This window comes from Cetorhinus maximus, chromosome 3 (assembly GCF_964194155.1).
Source record: "Cetorhinus maximus chromosome 3, sCetMax3.hap1.1, whole genome shotgun sequence".
Lineage (NCBI taxonomy): Eukaryota > Metazoa > Chordata > Chondrichthyes > Lamniformes > Cetorhinidae > Cetorhinus > Cetorhinus maximus.
In genome coordinates, this window is record NC_135881.1 from 18,346,574 (window position 1) to 18,365,359 (window position 18,786).

General features: G+C 44.8%; 1 protein-coding gene across 1 annotated transcript in view; it reads right to left on the bottom strand.

Annotated features, from left to right (window-relative positions):
* The window catches only part of obscnb (obscurin, cytoskeletal calmodulin and titin-interacting RhoGEF b), a 691,209-nt gene that overhangs the window by 318,118 nt on the left and 354,305 nt on the right, over window positions 1–18,786 (bottom strand). The window contains exons 39-40 of the mRNA XM_078536828.1: window positions 10,018–10,284; window positions 5,866–6,132 (exon numbers count right to left, since the gene is read on the bottom strand). Coding sequence (XP_078392954.1) covers window positions 5,866–6,132; window positions 10,018–10,284 — 534 coding nt within the window. The remainder of the gene's footprint in view (window positions 1–5,865; window positions 6,133–10,017; window positions 10,285–18,786) is intronic.

The window sequence follows — 18,786 nt, forward strand, 5'->3', positions numbered from 1 at the left end:
AGAGTGCAAGAGGAGGACCCTGGGACAGGCAGTCAGCAGCACATAGAGGATCTAGTCCATCCAGAGGACCTAGATTCTAATCTATACTCAAGAATTAGGTTCATAGCCTTGTATGCCATGGCATCGCAAGTGCACATCCAAATACTTCTTAAATGTTCGCAGGGTTTCTGCCTCTACCACCCTTTCAGGCAGTGAGTTCCAGATTCCCACCACCCTCTGGGTGAAAAGATTCTTCCTCACATCCCCTCGAAACCTCCCGCCCACTACCTTAAATCTATGCCCCCTGGTTATTGATCCCTCCACCAAGGGGAAAAATTCCTTCCTGTCTACCCTAACTATGCCCCTCATAATTTTATACACTTCAATCATGTCCCCCCTCAATCTCCTCTGCTCCAGGAAAAATAACTCCAGTCTATCCAATCTCTCCTCATAACTAGAACTCTCCAGCCCAGGCAACATCTTGGTAAATTTCCTCTGCACTCTCTCTAGTGCAATCACATCCTTCCTATAATGCAGATTCCAGAACTGCACGCAATACTCTAGCTGTGGCCTAACCAACGTTTTATACAGTTCCAGCATCCACAGTTGCATCCAAGAGCACTTTTTTAATCAGTATGTAGAAAGCCCAACAAGGGAGGGGGCAGTTCTGGACCTAATATTCGGAAATGAGCCCAGGCAGGTGGAAGGCACATCAGTAGGGGAGCATTTTGGAGATAGTGACCATTACTCAGTTACATTTAGGATAGTTATGCAAAAGAGTAAGGTTGGGCTGGGAATAAAAGTTCCAAACTGGGGAAAGGCTAATTTTACTAAGACAAGATATGATTTGCCCCAAGTGGACTGGGAGCAGCTACTTGCAGATAAAACTGGGTCAGAGCTGTGGGAGGCATTCAAGGAGGGAATAGCCAGAGTACAGGGCAAATATGTTCCCGTAAAAGCAAAGTGCGGGATCGTCTGGAGAACCCTGGATGTCAAGGGACATGAGGTTAGGATTAAGGAAAAAGGAGAAGCTTATGGCAGGTACCAAGGGCTCAATAGGGCAGAGTCCCTAGAGGGGTATAAAAAGTGCAGGGGGGAACTTACCAAGGAAATTAGGAAAGCTAAGAGAGTGCATGAGAAAGCATTGGTGGATAGAATAAAGGAAAACCCAAAGGGATTTTTTTAATTTACAAGGAGCAAGAGAATAACTAGGGAAAAAGTAGGGCAAATTAGGGACTATAGAGGTAATGCGTGTGTGGACCCGGAAGATGTGCATTAATGAATACTTTGCATCGGTCTTCACAATGGAAAAGGACGACGCAGGGTGGAGGACTGTGAAATATTAGAGGAAATTAACAAAGAGAGGGAGGAGGTATTAGTGGGTTTAGTGGCCTTAAAAGTGGATAAATCTACAGGCCCAGATGAGGTGTATCCCAGGCTGTTGAGGGAGGCAAGGGAAGAGATATCAGGGGCCCTGGCAAGACTTTTCAAATCCTCTCTGGCCACAGGTGAGGTGCCAGAGGGCTGGACGCCTGCTAACATTGTCCCATTATTAAAATAGGGATGGAGGGATAGACCAGGAAATTACAGGCCAGTCAGTCTAACCTCAGTGGTCGGGAAGTTACTAGAAGGAATTCTGAGGAACAGAATATATCTGCACTTGGAGAGGCATGGATTAATCAGGGATAGTCAGCATGGATTTGTTAAGGGAAAGTCGTGTTTGACAAATTTGATTGAATTTTTTGAGGTGATAACCAGGAGTGTTGATGAGGTCGACATGGACTTTAGCGATGCTTTTGATAAGGTTCTTCATGACAGACTGGTCAAGAAAGTAAGAGCCCATGGGATCCAAGGCAAAGTGGCATGTTGGATCTAAAACTGGCTGAGAGGCAGGAAGCAGAGTCTGATGGTAGAGGGATGTTTCTTTGACTGGAAGTCTGTTCTGCAGGGCTCAGTGCTGGGGCCCTTACTGTTTGTGGTATACATAAATGATTTGGACTTAAATGTTGGGGTACGATCAAGAAGTTCGGGGATGACATGAAAATTGGTAGGGCGGTAAATAGTGAGCAGGATAGCCATAAACTGTAGGAGGATATCAATGGACTGATCAGGTGGGCAGAACGGTGGCAAATGAAATTCAACCCGGAAAAGTGTGAGGTAAAGCACCTGGGGAAGGCTAACGAGGCAAGGGATTACGCTATGAATGGTTGGACCCTGGAAAGTACTGAAGATCAGAGGGAGGGACCTTGGTGTGCATATCCACAGATCCCTGAAAGTAGCAGGGCAGGTAGATAAGGTGGTTAAGAAGGCATATGGGATACTTGCCTTTATTAGCCGAGACATGGAATACAAGAGCAGGGAGGTTATGCTGGAACTGTATAAAACACTGGTTAGGCCACAGCTGGAGTAGTGTGTGCAGTTCTGGTCACCACATTATAGGAAGGATGTGATTGCAATGGAGACGGTGCAGAGGAGATTCACCAGGATGCTGCCTGGGCTGGAGGGTCTGAGCTATGAGGAAAGATTGATTAGGCTGGGATAAAAGCAAAAAACTGTGGATGCTGGAAATCCAAAACAAAAATAAAAATACCTGGAAAAACTCAGCAGGTCTGGCAGTATCTGCGGGGAGGAACACAATTAACGTTTCGAGTCCGTATGACTCTTCAACGGAACTAAGTAAAAATAGAAAAGCGGTGAAATATAAGCTGGTTTAAGGGGGAGGGGGGGGAGGGACAGGTAGAGCTGGATAGAGGGCCAGTAACAGGTGGAGATAGCCAAAAGATGTCATAGACCAAAGGACAATGAGGTGTTGAAGGTCGTGATATTATCTAAGGAATGTGCTAATTAAGGGTAGAAAGCAGTCCAAGCAAGGTACAGATAGCTCTAGTGGGGCTGGGGTGGGGTGAAGGGAAGGGATCAAGATAGTCTAAAAGGTAGAGATAAAACAATGGATGGAAATACATTTAAAAATAATGGAAATAGGTGGGAAAAGAAAAATCTATATAAATTATTGGAAAAAAAAGAGGGATCGGAAAAGATCTCTCCTCCATCCCCACCCCATATCTGAGAAGGTCGTGCCTTCTTGAACTGCTATAGTCCATGTTGTTTAGGTATACCCATAGTGCTGTTAGGGAGAGAGTTTCAGGATTTTGACCCAGCAACAAGTGAAGGAACAACAATATATTGCAAAGTCAGGATGGTGTGTGAATTGCAAAGAAGTGGCAGATGGAATACAACGTGGGCAAGAGTGAGGTCGTGCACTTTGGTAGGAAGAATAGAGGCATAAACTATTTTCCAAATGGGGAGAGAATTCAGAAATCTGGAGTGCAAAGGGACTTGGGAGTCCTAGTCCAGGATCCTCTTAAGGTTAACTTGCAGGCTGAGTCGGTAGTTAGGAAGGCAAATGCAATGTTGGCATTTATTTCGAGAGGACTAGAATATAAAAGCAGGGATGTGCTGCTGAGGCTTTATAAGGCTCTGGTCAGACCACGTTTAGAATATTGTGAGCAATTTTGGGCCCCATATCTCAGGAAGGATGTGCTGGCCCTGGAGAGGGTCGACAGGATGTTCACGAGAACGATCCCAGGAATGAAAGGCTTAACATATGAGGAACGTTTGAGGACTCTGGGTCTATACTCGATGGAGTTTAGAAGGATATGGGGGGGATCTGATTGAAACTTACAGAATACTGAAAGCCCTGGATAGAGTGGACACGGCGAAGATGTTTCCATTAGTAGGAGAGACTAGGACCCGAGGGCACAGTCTCAGAGTAAAGGGAAGACATTTTAGAACAGAGATGAGGAGAAAATTCTTTAGCCAGAGAGTGATGAATCTTTGGAATTCATTGCCACAGAAGGCTGTGGAGGCCAGGTCATTGAGTGTATTTAAGACCGAGATAGATAGGTCCTTGATTGGTAAGGGGATCAAAGGTTACGGGGAGAATGGGGTTGAGAAACTTATCAGCCACGATCGAATAGCGGAGCAGACTCGATGGGCCGAATGGTCTAATTTCTGCTCCTATGTCTTATGGTCTAAGCTTCTTGAACGTTGTTGAAGCTGCGCTCATTCAGGCATGTGGAGAATATTCTATCTCATTCCTACCTTGTTCCCTTTAGATGATGAAAAGGCTTTTGGCTGTCTGGAGATGAGTTTCACAGCCACAGTATTTATGTAACTGGTTCAGTTAAATTTCTGATCAATGGTGACCCCCCCACCTCCACCTCCCCAGGATGCTGATGGTGGGAAATTTGGCAATGTCATGGGGCGTTGCTATCCTAAGATGGTTGCTGGCAGATACTTGTGTGCCGCAAAAGCTATCGCCACTGATCAACGCAAGCCTGAATGTTGTCCAGGTCTTGCAGCACGCGGATATGGATTGCTTTGTTAGCTGCATTGTGAAGGGAACTGTACACTGCAATTATCAGTGAACATTTACACTTCTGATCTTATGATGAAGGCATGGTAATTGAATAAGCAGCCGAAGATAATTGGGCCTAGGACATTGCTTTGGGGAACTCCTGCGGTGATGTCCTGGGGCTGATATAATTGGTCACCAGCAATCACAAGCATCTTCCTTTCTGTTAGGTATGGCTCCAGCCAGTGCAGCATTTACTCCCTGATTCCCATTGACTTCAACTTTACAACAGCTCCTTTATTCCACACCATTTCTTCCAATTCACAAACTTGCTGTCACCTAACTACCACCTGTTGACTGGAAGAGAAGATCAGGCCATTCTTTTTAACCTTAGCAGCCCCTGCACAATGAATAGTGGAGCTTAAATTCAACATTTTTGTGCCCATGAGACAGGTTTAAAATATACATTGTGGTAATCAACTTCGCAGTGCAAAGGCCACAACAAATCTATATGGCTGTTTGTGCCAATGTTAAATTGGTCATGGCCTTATTTTGTGGGGCCTTGCAATAAAGCACAACGTCATGTATGCTGCCTCATACTCTCTTTAGCTTGTCCGCTTCATGGGGAAAAATCCGCCCCCCCCCCCCAACCGGGTGTGTTGTGCGGGGGCGGGCTCGAACGCAATCGGCACCAGCGATTGGGGACGCATCGTCATTTAACGTGGGCGGGCCAACTAAGGACCGCTGTGCGCTCCCTGTGCAGGCAGGGAGGATACCCTGAGTGGTTCCCTGCGCTCCTTCGCGCATGTGCGCGAAAGAGTGCAGAGATCTCCCTGAGATCTCCGTGCCTCAGGGAGATCCACTTGATGTGTGTAAGTTTAAATAAAGGAAGGAAAAAACTTTTGAAACATATCCCCTCATGTGACACTGTCACATGAGCTGGGACATGTCAAAGAATTAACATAAAAATTTTTATTACATTTTAAAACACTTCATGAAACCCCATCCCGCCCATGGATGAGGTTTCATGAAAAATGCGAAGGCCGCCTGGGCTCTTTGCCTGCCCACCAACCTTAAGGTTGGACGGGCAGCTCATTTCATTGAGTTAATGACTACTTAAATGGCCTTAATAGGCCTTTGACAGTTCGGCGGGTGTGCAGCCGAGTCGGCTGCGCACCCACCAAACTAACAATTTAAATGACGCACAGTGACATCGGGATGCACGCCCAACGTCACTGCGTGTCATTTTACTCGTCGGCAATTGGGCCCCACCCCCGTTCGCCGACAGGACAATTCTGGCCATGGAAATGAGGCTCAACATTGGGGCTGACTCGAGCTTCACAATTTTGACTCAGGGATTGTATCCTGCCCACTGGTTGTACCTCCTCCATCCCATATGAACAAGAACAGGCATGTATGCATTTCTATTCCATTACCTTCCTTCAATGAGCTGGGAACGATACTGAGCATACACAAAACAATGCAGTGTTAAAATCTAATTTAATCATATCATGTAATGGTCAGTGTCCTACCTTTTACTTTTAAGAAGGCTGTAGTCTGTTGATCCCCTGAATCACAGGTATATTCTCCAGCATCTTCTGGTTTTAGGTTGTGAATATGCAACTCAATAATGGAACCTTCTTGCTTCATTTCATGCTTGTTACTTGAGTCAAGTATTGAAGATCCTTTTTTCCACTGAACGGGCGCATCATGTTTAGAAACCTCACAACACAATGACACTGTACTGCCTTCTTCAGCTTCTTTACTCTGAAGTTCTTGTTTGAAAAGTACAGGCAGGGCTAAGGATCACAGAGATTTTAATAATTTAGTGCAAGATAAATGGTCAGGTCAATGCCAAACCTTGCACAGCAGTAATGATCTCAATAGCCAGATATGATTCAATTATGTGTCTATATATATATATATATATATGTGCGTGCTAATTCATGCAATTATTATTATTGTCATAAGTATCACACATTTGAAAAGCTATCTTTATTTGGGAGAAATTAATTTTTTCAATGGCCTCTATTCGTACACTGATTTCACAAAGATAAAATTTGGTTCTTCATATATTCAGTTATCATGAGGATAACAGCGGTAACTATGGTAATATTAAGAAGGTTAGAGCCCTCCATTCTGGAACACTTTTAGTCAATGTTTGCAATTGTTATTACTAATCAATATAAGGCGGAATTTTCCATTCTGGAGACTAAGTGCGGTGGCAGGCAGGAAAGGCAGCGTGAGTCTCGCTGGGTGGCAGGAAGGCTGAACACGCTTCTGCTTTTCAGTTCATTAATTATGCATCAGTGAGGAGCTCAGCAAATCTCATGGCAGGACAGGAAGGATGTTGCCCGCCCCTAATGAGGCTGAAGGTCCTGGCAACATATTTAAATGGCACCTAGCCAGACATTCACTCACTGCAGACCAGCTGTTGCAGTGACGAAGAAAACTATGGCGCCCAAGCATGGGAAATCCTCTGCCCCATGGTTCAGCAAAGTCTCCCTGGGGAATACCAGGAAAGGCGGGAGGTACTCTTTCCATGGGATGGGTGCAGGATGTCTTCCCACCTGACCACACCGGCCTGGGAGGAGGTCACTGGGGAGGTTAACGCCCATGGGGCGCAGAAAAGGACCACCCTGTTGTGCAGCAAAGGGATGAATGATCTGCACCGCTCCACCAAGGTAAATGAAACTGCTACTCACTGTCAACTCACATTCTCATAAGGGTATCAGGCAGTTGAAGGGTTAGCATCCACAGACCTGCAGGTGGGACATTGTCACTGAATGTCTGCCAGCCACGTTAAGCTACCCATCTAATGTCAAACGGTGTCTCAATCCCTTACTGTTGAGGGCTCAGCAGGGACAACAGGCATGAACTGCTCTTTCATCCATTGTGCTCACAGTCAATCCATCTGTTTTTATGCAGGACACAATTGCACATAACAAAAGAGAGCGAGATACGATGCCCTTTATGCCAGGACAGAGGAATTGTCTTCTCTGAAACCAAAGTGAAATAGGTGGAGCATGAATGTAGCTTTGCCAGGATTCAAGCTTGGACTGATAAGTGACAAGTAACATTTGTGCCACTCAAGTGCCAGATTACCAACAAGAGAGAATCTAATCATCTCCCAACGTATAAAGACATTACCATCACTAAATCTCCCACCGTCAACATCCTGAGTTATGACTGACCAGAAACTTAACTGGCCCAGTCATTCAGAAACAGCGGTTACAAGAGCAGGTCAGAGCTTGGAAATTCTGCGGTGAATAACTCAGCTCCTGACTCTCCAGAGTCTACCATCTACAAGACAGGAGTGTGATGGTGTATCTTGCATTTGCCTGGTTGATTGTAACTCCAACAACACTCAAGAAGCTCAACACCATTTATGCCACAAGGATCAGTGCTGGGCTATTTACAATATTAGTGACTTAGACAAAGAGACAGAGAATGACGTATCTCGGTTTGGTGATGATACAAAGCTAGGTGGGAATGTAAGCTGTAGGACACAAGAGGCTGCAGAAAGATATAGACCTTTTAAATGAGTAGGCAACAAGGTGGCAGATGGAGTATAATGCGGGGAGGTGTGAGGTTATTCACTTTGATAGGAAGAATAGAAAAGCAGAGTATGTTCTAAAAAATGTGAAACTTCTAAATGTTAATATTCAAAGGGTGTGCTCATACAAGTAACACAGAAAGTTAGCCTGCAGGTACAGCAAGCAATTAGGAAGGCAAAGTGCATCTTGGCCTTTTTTGGAAGGCGTTGGAATACAAAAATAAAGAAGTCAGGGCTTTGATGAGACCATACATGGAGTATCATGCACAGCTGTGGTCTCTATATTTAAGGAAGGATATACTTGCAATGGAGGCAGTGCAGCAAAGGTTCACTAGATTAGTCCTTGGAATGACAGGGTGATGAGATGATGAGAGGCTGAGTAAATTGGGTCAATATTCTCTGAAGTTTAGATGGATGAGAGGTGATCTCACTGAAACATACAAATTCTGATAGGACTTGATACAGTAGAAACTGAGAGGTTGTTTCTCCTGGCTGAGGAATCCAGAACACTAGAACACTGTCTCAGGTTAAGAAACTGATCATTTAAGACTGAGATGGGGAGAAACTTCTTCACTCAAAAGGTTGTGAATCCTTGGAATTTTCTACTCCAGAAAGTTGTGTATGTTCCATTGTTGAATACATTTAAGGCCAGGACAGACAAATCTTTGGTCTCTTAGGTAATCAAGGGATGGGGGAGCGGGCAGGAAAGTGTTGTTATGGCTGAAGATCTGCCATAAAGGTATTGAATGGTAGAACCGGCACGAAGGGCCATATGGTCTATTCTAGCTCCTGCCAGGGTCACTCAGCTTCTGACCACATTGCAGCCTTGGTCCAAACATGGACAAAAGAACTGGACTGAGGTGAGGTGAGAGTGACTGCCCTTGACATCAAGGCAGCATTTGACTGAGTGTGATATCAAGGAGCCGTAGCAAAACTGAGTCAATGGGAATCAGGGTGAAAATTATCAGCTGGTTCGGGTCATACCTAGCACAAAGGAAGATGGTTTTGTTGTTGGAGGTCAGTCATCTCAGATCCAGTTCATCACTGCAGGAGTTCCTCAGGGCAGTGTCCTCGGGTCCAGCCATCTTCAGTTGCTTCTTCAGTGACCTTCCTTCCATTATAAGGTTAGAAGTGGGGATGTTCGCTGGTGATTGCACAATGTTAAGCGCCATTTACGATTCCTCAGATACTGAAGGAGTCCATGTCCAAATGCAACAAGACCTGGGCAATATCCAGGCTTGGGCTGACAAGTGGCAAGTAACATTTGCGCCACACAAGTGTCAGGCAATGACAATCTCCAACAAGAGAGAATCCAACCATTGCCCCTTGATGTTCAATGACATTACCATCACTGAATCCCCCACAATCAACATCCTGGGGGTTACCACTGACCAGAAACTGAACTAGCCATATGAATACTGTGGCTACAAGAGCAGGTCAGAGGCTAGGAATCATGTGACGAGTAACTCGCTTCCTGACTCCCCAAAGTCTGTCCACCATCTACACGGCACAAGTCAAAAGTGTGATGGAATACTCCCCACTTGCCTGGATGAGTGCAGCTCCCACAACAGTCGAGAAGTTTGACACCGTCCAGGACAAAGCAGCCTGCTTGATTGGCGCCACATCTACAAACATTCACTCCCTCCGCCACCGACACACAGTAGCAGCAGTGTGTACCATCTGCAAGATGCACTGCAGGAATTCACCAAGGCTTCAACAACAGTACCTTCCAAACCCACAACCACTACCATCTAGAAGGACAAGGGCAGCAGAGAGATGGGAACAACACCTAGAAGTGCCCCTCCATTCTGACTTGGAAATAAATCGCCGTTCCTTCACTTCACTGTCGCTGGGTCAAAATCCTGGAACTCCCTTCCTAACAGCACTGTGGATGTACCCACACCACATGGACTGCAGCGGTTCAAGAAGACAGCTCACCACCACCTTCTCAAGGGAAACTGGGGATGGGCAATAAATGCTGGCCCAGCCAGTGAAGCCCACATCCCATGAATGAATTTTTTAAAAATCCTGCTAACAAAAGGTTAGCAAGAATGGTGAGTTGCATGAAAAATTACAAATGACAACATTTATTCCTTTGAATTACAATATCTGATGACTGTTGTCTTACCCTTCACTTTTAAGGAGGCAGTGGTCTGTTGATCTCCAGAATCACAGGTATATTCTCCAGCATCTTCTAATTTTAGGCTGTGAATAAGCAACTCAACACAGGGGCCTTTTTGCTTCATTTCATGCTTGTTACTTGGCTCAAGCAGCATTGATCCCTTTCTCCATTTCACTGGGGCATCAGGTTTGGAGACCTCACAGATCAGCTTGGCAGTACTGTCCTCTTCAACCTCCTGATTATGAAGCTCTTTCTTGAAAAGTACAGGCAAGGCTGAAAGACAGTAATTTTCAAAATTTAGTTCAATTAACACTGAAACAAATGGGCAGAAATTTCCCCCTGTTGGGGGGGTTGTGCAGGGGCGGGGGCGAACCCGACTGGTGCCCCCAATCGGTGCCGCGCCACCATTTTACGCGGGCGAGCCAATTACGGCCCGCCCATCATGACGCGCACCCGGAAGCACTGAGCGCTCCCTGTACGGGCAGGGGGAGATTTGTTTAAATTGTGGAAATTTGGATAAAGGTGAGAAAAAGATTTAAGGACATGTCCCCTCATGAGAAACTGTCACATGACCTGAGGCATGTCCATTATTTATTTCAAAAAATTTTATCTAAATGATAAACCCTTCATCCCTTCACGAAACCTCATCGCACCACCCCCCACAGCCCTTGACTCCCTTGTCTATCAAGAATCTATCTAATTCAGCCTTGAATAAATTCAATGATGCAGCCTCCACTGTTTTCTGCACAAGAGAATTCCACAGACTAACAACCTTTTGGGAGAAAAAAATTCTCCTCATCTCTGTCTTAAATGGGATACCTTTTATTTTTAAACTGTGTCCCCTAGTTCTAGTCTCCCCCACAAGAGGAAACATCCTCCTGGCAACAGCCCAATCAAATCCTCTCAGGGTCTTATATGTTTCAATAAGATCACCTCTCATTCTTCTAAACTCCAATGGGTATAGGGCCAACCTGTTTAACTTTCCTTTATAAGACAACCCCTTCATCCCAGGAATCAGCCAAGTGAATCTTCTCTGCACTGCTTCCAATACAGTTATATCCTTTCTTAAATAAGGAGACCAAACTGCACACAGTACTCTAGGTGTGGTCTCACCAAGGTCCTGTAGAACTGCAGCATAACTTCCCTACTTTTATGGTTCATTCCCCTTGCAATAAAGACTGACATTCCATTTGCCTTCCTAATCGCTTGCTGTACTTGCATACGGAGATTTTGTGATTCAGGCATAAGGGCACCCAGATCCCTCTGTACCACAGAGCTGTGAAGGCTCTCTCCATTTAAATATATACTGCTTTTCTATTTTTCCTGCCAAAACGGACAAATTTTCCCCATATTTTTTCCTAATCATTTAACCCTTTGTGGACTCTTTACCTCCTCTTGAGACTTACTTTCCTACCTTTCTTGGTGTCATCACAAATTGAGCTACCAAATATTTGGTCCCTTAATCCAAGTAATTGATAAAGGTTGTAAATAGTTGAGGCCCCAGCACTGATCCCTGTGGCACTAGTTGCAGCTTGCCAATCCAAAAATAACCCATTTATCCCGAGGCTCCGCTTCCTGTCAGCTAACTAATCTTTTATCCACGCTCATATGTTACCCCTACACCATGAGCTCTTATTTTCTGCAGTAACTTTTAATGTGGCACCTTACCAAATGCCTTTTGGAAATCCAAGTACACCACATCTACAGGGTCCCTTTTAACCACTTCACCTATTACTTCCTCAAAGAATTCTAATAAATTCCTTTCACAAAGCCATGTTGACTCTGAAGAAGATTCATATAGACTCGAAACGTTAACTCTGTTTCTCACTCCACAGATACTGCCAGACCTGCTGAGTTTTTCTGTTTTATTTCAGATTTCCAGCATCCGCATTATTTCGCTTTTATATTATCATGTTGACTCTGCCTGATTGCATTATGATTTTCTAAGTATCCTGCTATAACCCCCTTAATAATGGGTTCTAGTAATTTCCCTATGACAGTTAGGCCAAATGGTCTATAGTTTCCTGCTTTCTGTCTCCCTCTTTTCTTGAATTAATGTGTTACATTTTCTAATTTCCAATCCGTTGGGATCGTTCCAGAATCTAAGAATTTTTGGACGATGCATCAATGCATCTACCATCTCTGCAGCCACTTATTTTAAGGCCCTAGGATGCAGGCCATCAGGTCCTGGCTACTGTCAGCTTTTAACTCAAATAGTTTGCACAATACCTTTTCCCTGGTCATGGTGATTGTTTTAAGTTCCTCCTTCCCTTTCAGTTCTTGATTCACAATTATTTCTGGGGTGTTATTTGTGCCTTCTATTGAAGACAGACACAAAACACCTGTTCAACGCTTCCACCATTTCCTTGCTTCCCATTATTAGTTCTCCAGATTCACTCTCTAGTGACCGATACTCACTTTAGTTACTCTTTTCCATCTTAAATACTTGTCGGAACTTTTACTGCTTGTTTTTATATTTCTAGCTAGCTTTCTCGCATACTCTAATTTCTCCCTCTAGTATTTTTTAGTTATTCGTTCATTAAAAGAATAATACTGAATGCGATACAGTATTCATTATTAATTTGAAAGAGAAAATGAAAATTTGCACATATGCTCAATCAGGAATAAAAAGATTTTACAATTCAATTTTACTTTTGAAAGTAATTTCCTTACCATGTGCAATTTAAGAATTTCACACAGTCACAAACAACTCACCTAAATAATTTGCAACAGTTCAGTTAAACAGTGAGACTTTGGGAGAGAGAGGTTAAAACAGCGAGACTTCGGGACAGAGAGGTTAAAACAGCGAAAGTGAGAGAGGAGGACCCCGGGATAGGCAGTCAGCAGCACCAATAGGAGAGTGCGAGAGGAGGACCCTGGGACAAGCAGTCAGCAGCATCTCGAGGAGAGTGCAAGAGGAGGACCCTGGGACAGGCAGTCAGCAGCACATAGAGGATCTAGTCCATCCAGAGGACCTAGATTCTAATCTATACTCAAGAATTAGGTTCATAGCCTTGTATGCCATGGCATCGCAAGTGCACATCCAAATACTTCTTAAATGTTCGCAGGGTTTCTGCCTCTACCACCCTTTCAGGCAGTGAGTTCCAGATTCCCACCACCCTCTGGGTGAAAAGATTCTTCCTCACATCCCCTCGAAACCTCCCGCCCACTACCTTAAATCTATGCCCCCTGGTTATTGATCCCTCCACCAAGGGGAAAAATTCCTTCCTGTCTACCCTAACTATGCCCCTCATAATTTTATACACTTCAATCATGTCCCCCCTCAATCTCCTCTGCTCCAGGAAAAATAACTCCAGTCTATCCAATCTCTCCTCATAACTAGAACTCTCCAGCCCAGGCAACATCTTGGTAAATCTCCTCTGCACTCTCTCTAGTGCAATCACATCCTTCCTATAATGCAGATTCCAGAACTGCACGCAATACTCTAGCTGTGGCCTAACCAACGTTTTATACAGTTCCAGCATCCACAGTTGCATCCAAGAGCACTTTTTTAATCAGTATGTAGAAAGCCCAACAAGGGAGGGGGCAGTTCTGGACCTAATATTCGGAAATGAGCCCAGGCAGGTGGAAGGCACATCAGTAGGGGAGCATTTTGGAGATAGTGACCATTACTCAGTTACATTTAGGATAGTTATGCAAAAGAGTAAGGTTGGGCTGGGAATAAAAGTTCCAAACTGGGGAAAGGCTAATTTTACTAAGACAAGATATGATTTGCCCCAAGTGGACTGGGAGCAGCTACTTGCAGATAAAACTGGGTCAGAGCTGTGGGAGGCATTCAAGGAGGGAATAGCCAGAGTACAGGGCAAATATGTTCCCGTAAAAGCAAAGTGCGGGATCGTCTGGAGAACCCTGGATGTCAAGGGACATGAGGTTAGGATTAAGGAAAAAGGAGAAGCTTATGGCAGGTACCAAGGGCTCAATAGGGCAGAGTCCCTAGAGGGGTATAAAAAGTGCAGGGGGGAACTTACCAAGGAAATTAGGAAAGCTAAGAGAGTGCATGAGAAAGCATTGGTGGATAGAATAAAGGAAAACCCAAAGGGATTTTTTTAATTTACAAGGAGCAAGAGAATAACTAGGGAAAAAGTAGGGCAAATTAGGGACTATAGAGGTAATGCGTGTGTGGACCCGGAAGATGTGCATTAATGAATACTTTGCATCGGTCTTCACAATGGAAAAGGACGACGCAGGGTGGAGGACTGTGAAATATTAGAGGAAATTAACAAAGAGAGGGAGGAGGTATTAGTGGGTTTAGTGGCCTTAAAAGTGGATAAATCTACAGGCCCAGATGAGGTGTATCCCAGGCTGTTGAGGGAGGCAAGGGAAGAGATATCAGGGGCCCTGGCAAGACTTTTCAAATCCTCTCTGGCCACAGGTGAGGTGCCAGAGGGCTGGACGCCTGCTAACATTGTCCCATTATTAAAATAGGGATGGAGGGATAGACCAGGAAATTACAGGCCAGTCAGTCTAACCTCAGTGGTCGGGAAGTTACTAGAAGGAATTCTGAGGAACAGAATATATCTGCACTTGGAGAGGCATGGATTAATCAGGGATAGTCAGCATGGATTTGTTAAGGGAAAGTCGTGTTTGACAAATTTGATTGAATTTTTTGAGGAGATAACCAGGAGTGTTGATGAGGTCGACATGGACTTTAGCGATGCTTTTGATAAGGTTCTTCATGACAGACTGGTCAAGAAAGTAAGAGCCCATGGGATCCAAGGCAAAGTGGCATGTTGGATCTAAAACTGGCTGAGAGGCAGGAAGCAGAGTCTGATGGTAGAGGGATGTTTCTTTGACTGGAAGTCTGTTCTGCAGGGCTCAGTGCTGGGGCCCTTACTGTTTGTGGTATACATAAATGATTTGGACTTAAATGTTGGGGTACGATCAAGAAGTTCGGGGATGACATGAAAATTGGTAGGGCGGTAAATAGTGAGCAGGATAGCCATAAACTGTAGGAGGATATCAATGGACTGATCAGGTGGGCAGAACGGTGGCAAATGAAATTCAACCCGGAAAAGTGTGAGGTAAAGCACCTGGGGAAGGCTAACGAGGCAAGGGATTACGCTATGAATGGTTGGACCCTGGAAAGTACTGAAGATCAGAGGGAGGGACCTTGGTGTGCATATCCACAGATCCCTGAAAGTAGCAGGGCAGGTAGATAAGGTGGTTAAGAAGGCATATGGGATACTTGCCTTTATTAGCCGAGACATGGAATACAAGAGCAGGGAGGTTATGCTGGAACTGTATAAAACACTGGTTAGGCCACAGCTGGAGTAGTGTGTGCAGTTCTGGTCACCACATTATAGGAAGGATGTGATTGCAATGGAGACGGTGCAGAGGAGATTCACCAGGATGCTGCCTGGGCTGGAGGGCCTGAGCTATGAGGAAAGATTGATTAGGCTGGCATAAAAGCAAAAAACTGTGGATGCTGGAAATCCAAAACAAAAATAAAAATACCTGGAAAAACTCAGCAGGTCTGGCAGTATCTGCGGGGAGGAACACAATTAACGTTTCGAGTCCGTATGACTCTTCAACGGAACTAAGTAAAAATAGAAAAGCGGTGAAATATAAGCTGGTTTAAGGGGGAGGGGGGGGAGGGACAGGTAGAGCTGGATAGAGGGCCAGTAACAGGTGGAGATAGCCAAAAGATGTCATAGACCAAAGGACAATGAGGTGTTGAAGGTCGTGATATTATCAAAGGAATGTGCTAATTAAGGGTAGAAAGCAGTCCAAGCAAGGTACAGATAGCTCTAGTGGGGCTGGGGTGGGGTGAAGGGAAGGGATCAAAATAGGCTAAAAGGTAGAGATAAAACAATGGATGGAAATACATTTAAAAATAATGGAAATAGGTGGGAAAAGAAAAATCTATATAAATTATTGGAAAAAAAAGAGAGATTGGAAAAGATCTCTCCTCCATCCCCACCCCATATCCGAGAAGGTCGTGCCTTCTTGAACTGCTATAGTCCATGTTGTTTAGGTATACCCATAGTGCTGTTAGGGAGAGAGTTTCAGGATTTTGACCCAGCAACAAGTGAAGGAACAACAATATATTTCAAAGTCAGGATGGTGTGTGAAATGCAAGGGAACTTGCAGGTGGCTGGTGTTCCCATCCACCTGCTTCCCATATCCTTCTAAATAGTAGAGACCGCAGGTTTTGAAGCAGCTGTTGAAGAAGCCTTGGTGAATACATTTTGTAAATGGCAAATACTACAGCCATTTTGCACTGTGGTGGAGGGGGTTAATGTTTAAAGTGGTGGATGAGGAGCCAATCAAGTGGTCTGTTTTATCCTAGATGATGTCAAAAACCATAATGGGAGTTACGTACAGGCCTCCGAACAGTAGTCAGGATGTGGGGCACAAGATACACCAGGAGATAGAAAAGGCGTGTAAGAAAGGCAAGGTTACAGTGATGATGGGGGATTTCAATATGCAGGTAGACTGGGAAAATCACGTTGGTAGTGGATCCCAAGAAAAGGAATTCGTGGAATGTCTACGAGATGGCTTTTTCGAGCAGCTTGTGGTGGAGCCCACTAGAGAACAGGCAATTCTAGATTTAATGATGTGTAATGAGGCAGATTTGATAAGGGAGCTTAAGGTGAAGGAACCCTTAGGAGGAAGTGACCATAATATGATAGAATTTACCCTGCAATTTGAGATTGATGTAACGGTATTACAGTTGAATAATGGCAACTACAGAGGCATGAGGGAGGAGCTGGCCAGAATTGACTGGGAGATGAGCCGAGCAGGAAAGACAGTGGAACAGCAATGGCAGGAGTTTCTGGGAGTAATGTGGGAGACACAGCAAAAACTTATCCCTAGGAAGAAGAAGCATACTAAAGGGCGGACGAGGCAAACATGGCTGACAAGGGAAGTCAAGGACAGCATAAAAGCTAAAGAGAAAGCATACAATGCAGCGAAGAGCAGTGGGAAACCAGGGGATTGGGAAGCCTCCAAAGACCAACAGAGGACAACTAAAAAAGAAATAAGGAGGGAGAAGATTAAATATGAGGGTAAACTAGCCAGTAATATACAAGAAGATTGCAAGAATTTTTTTAGATATATAAAGGGTAAGAGAGAGGCAAAAATGGACATTGGGCCGCTGGAAAATTACGCTGGAGAAGTAGTAGTGGGGAACAAAGAAATGGCGGAGGAACTGAATAGGTACTTTGCGTCAGTCTTCACGGTGGAAGACACGAGTAACATCCCCAAAGTTCAAGACAGTCGGGGGGCAGAGGTAAGTATGGTGGCCATTACCAAGGAGAAGGTGCTAGGAAAACTGAAAGGTCTGAAGGTGGATAAATCAACTGGACCAGATGGATTACACCCCAGAGTTCTGAAGGAGATAGTGAAAGCATTAGTGGTGATCTTTCAGGAATCACTCGAGTCAGGGAGGGTCCCGGAGGACTGGAAAATCACTAATGTAGCCCCCCTGTTTAAGAAGGGAGTGAGGCAAAAGACGGGAAATTACAGGCCGATTAGCCTGACCTCGGTCATTGGTAAGATTTTAGAGTCCGTTATTAAGGATGAGATTTCAGAATACTTGGAAGTGCATGGTAAAATAGGGCAAAGTCAGCATGGTTTCATCAAGGGGAGGTCATGCCTGACAAATCTGTTAGAATTCTTTGAGGAGGTAACGAGTAGGTTAGACAAAGGAGAGCCAATGGATGTTATCTACTTGGACTTCCAGAAGGCCTTTGATAAGGTGTCGCACAAGAGGCTACTCAGTAAGATAAGAGCCCACGGTGTTAAAGGCAAGTTACTAGCTTGGATAGAAGATTGGCTGTCTGGAAAGAGGCAGAGAGTGGAGATAAGGGTGCCCTTCTCAGGATGGCGGCCGGGGACTAGTGGAGTTCCACAGGGGTCAGTGTGGGACCACAACTATTCACTTTATACATTAATGATCTAGATGAAGGAACTGAGGGCATTCTGGCTAAGTTTGCAGATGATACAAAGATAGGTGGAGGGACAGGTAGTATTGAGGAGGCAGGGAGGCTGCAGAAGGATCTGGACAGGTTAGGAGAATGGGCAAAGAAGTGGCAGATGGAATACAACGTGGGCAAGAGTGAGGTCGTGCACTTTGGTAGGAAGAATAGAGGCATAAACTATTTTCCAAATGGGGAGAGAATTCAGAAATCTGGAGTGCAAAGGGACTTGGGAGTCCTAGTCCAGGATCCTCTTAAGGTTAACTTGCAGGCTGAGTCGGTAGTTAGGAAGGCAAATGCAATGTTGGCATTTATTTCGAGAGGACTAGAATATAAAAGCAGGGATGTGCTGCTGAGGCTTTATAAGGCTCTGGTCAGACCACGTTTAGAATATTGTGAGCAATTTTGGGCCCCATATCTCAGGAAGGATGTGCTGGTCCGGGAGAGTGTCCACAGGATGTTCACGAGAACGATCCCAGGAATGAAAGGCTTAACATATGAGGAACGTTTGAGGACTCTGGGTCTATACTCGATGGAGTTTAGAAGGATGAGGGGGGATCTGATTGAAACTTACAAAATACTGAAAGGCCTGGATAGAGTGGACATGGCGAAGATGTTTCCATTAGAAGGAGAGACTAGGACCCGAGGGCACAGCCTCAGAGTAAAGGGAAGACATTTTGGAACAGAGATGAGGAGAAAATTCTTTAGCCAGAGAGTGGTGAATCTATGGAATTCATTGCCACAGAAGGCTGTGGAGGCCAGGTCATTGAGTGTATTTAAGACCGAGATAGATAGGTCCTTGATTGGTAAGGGGATCAAAGGTTACGGGGAGAAT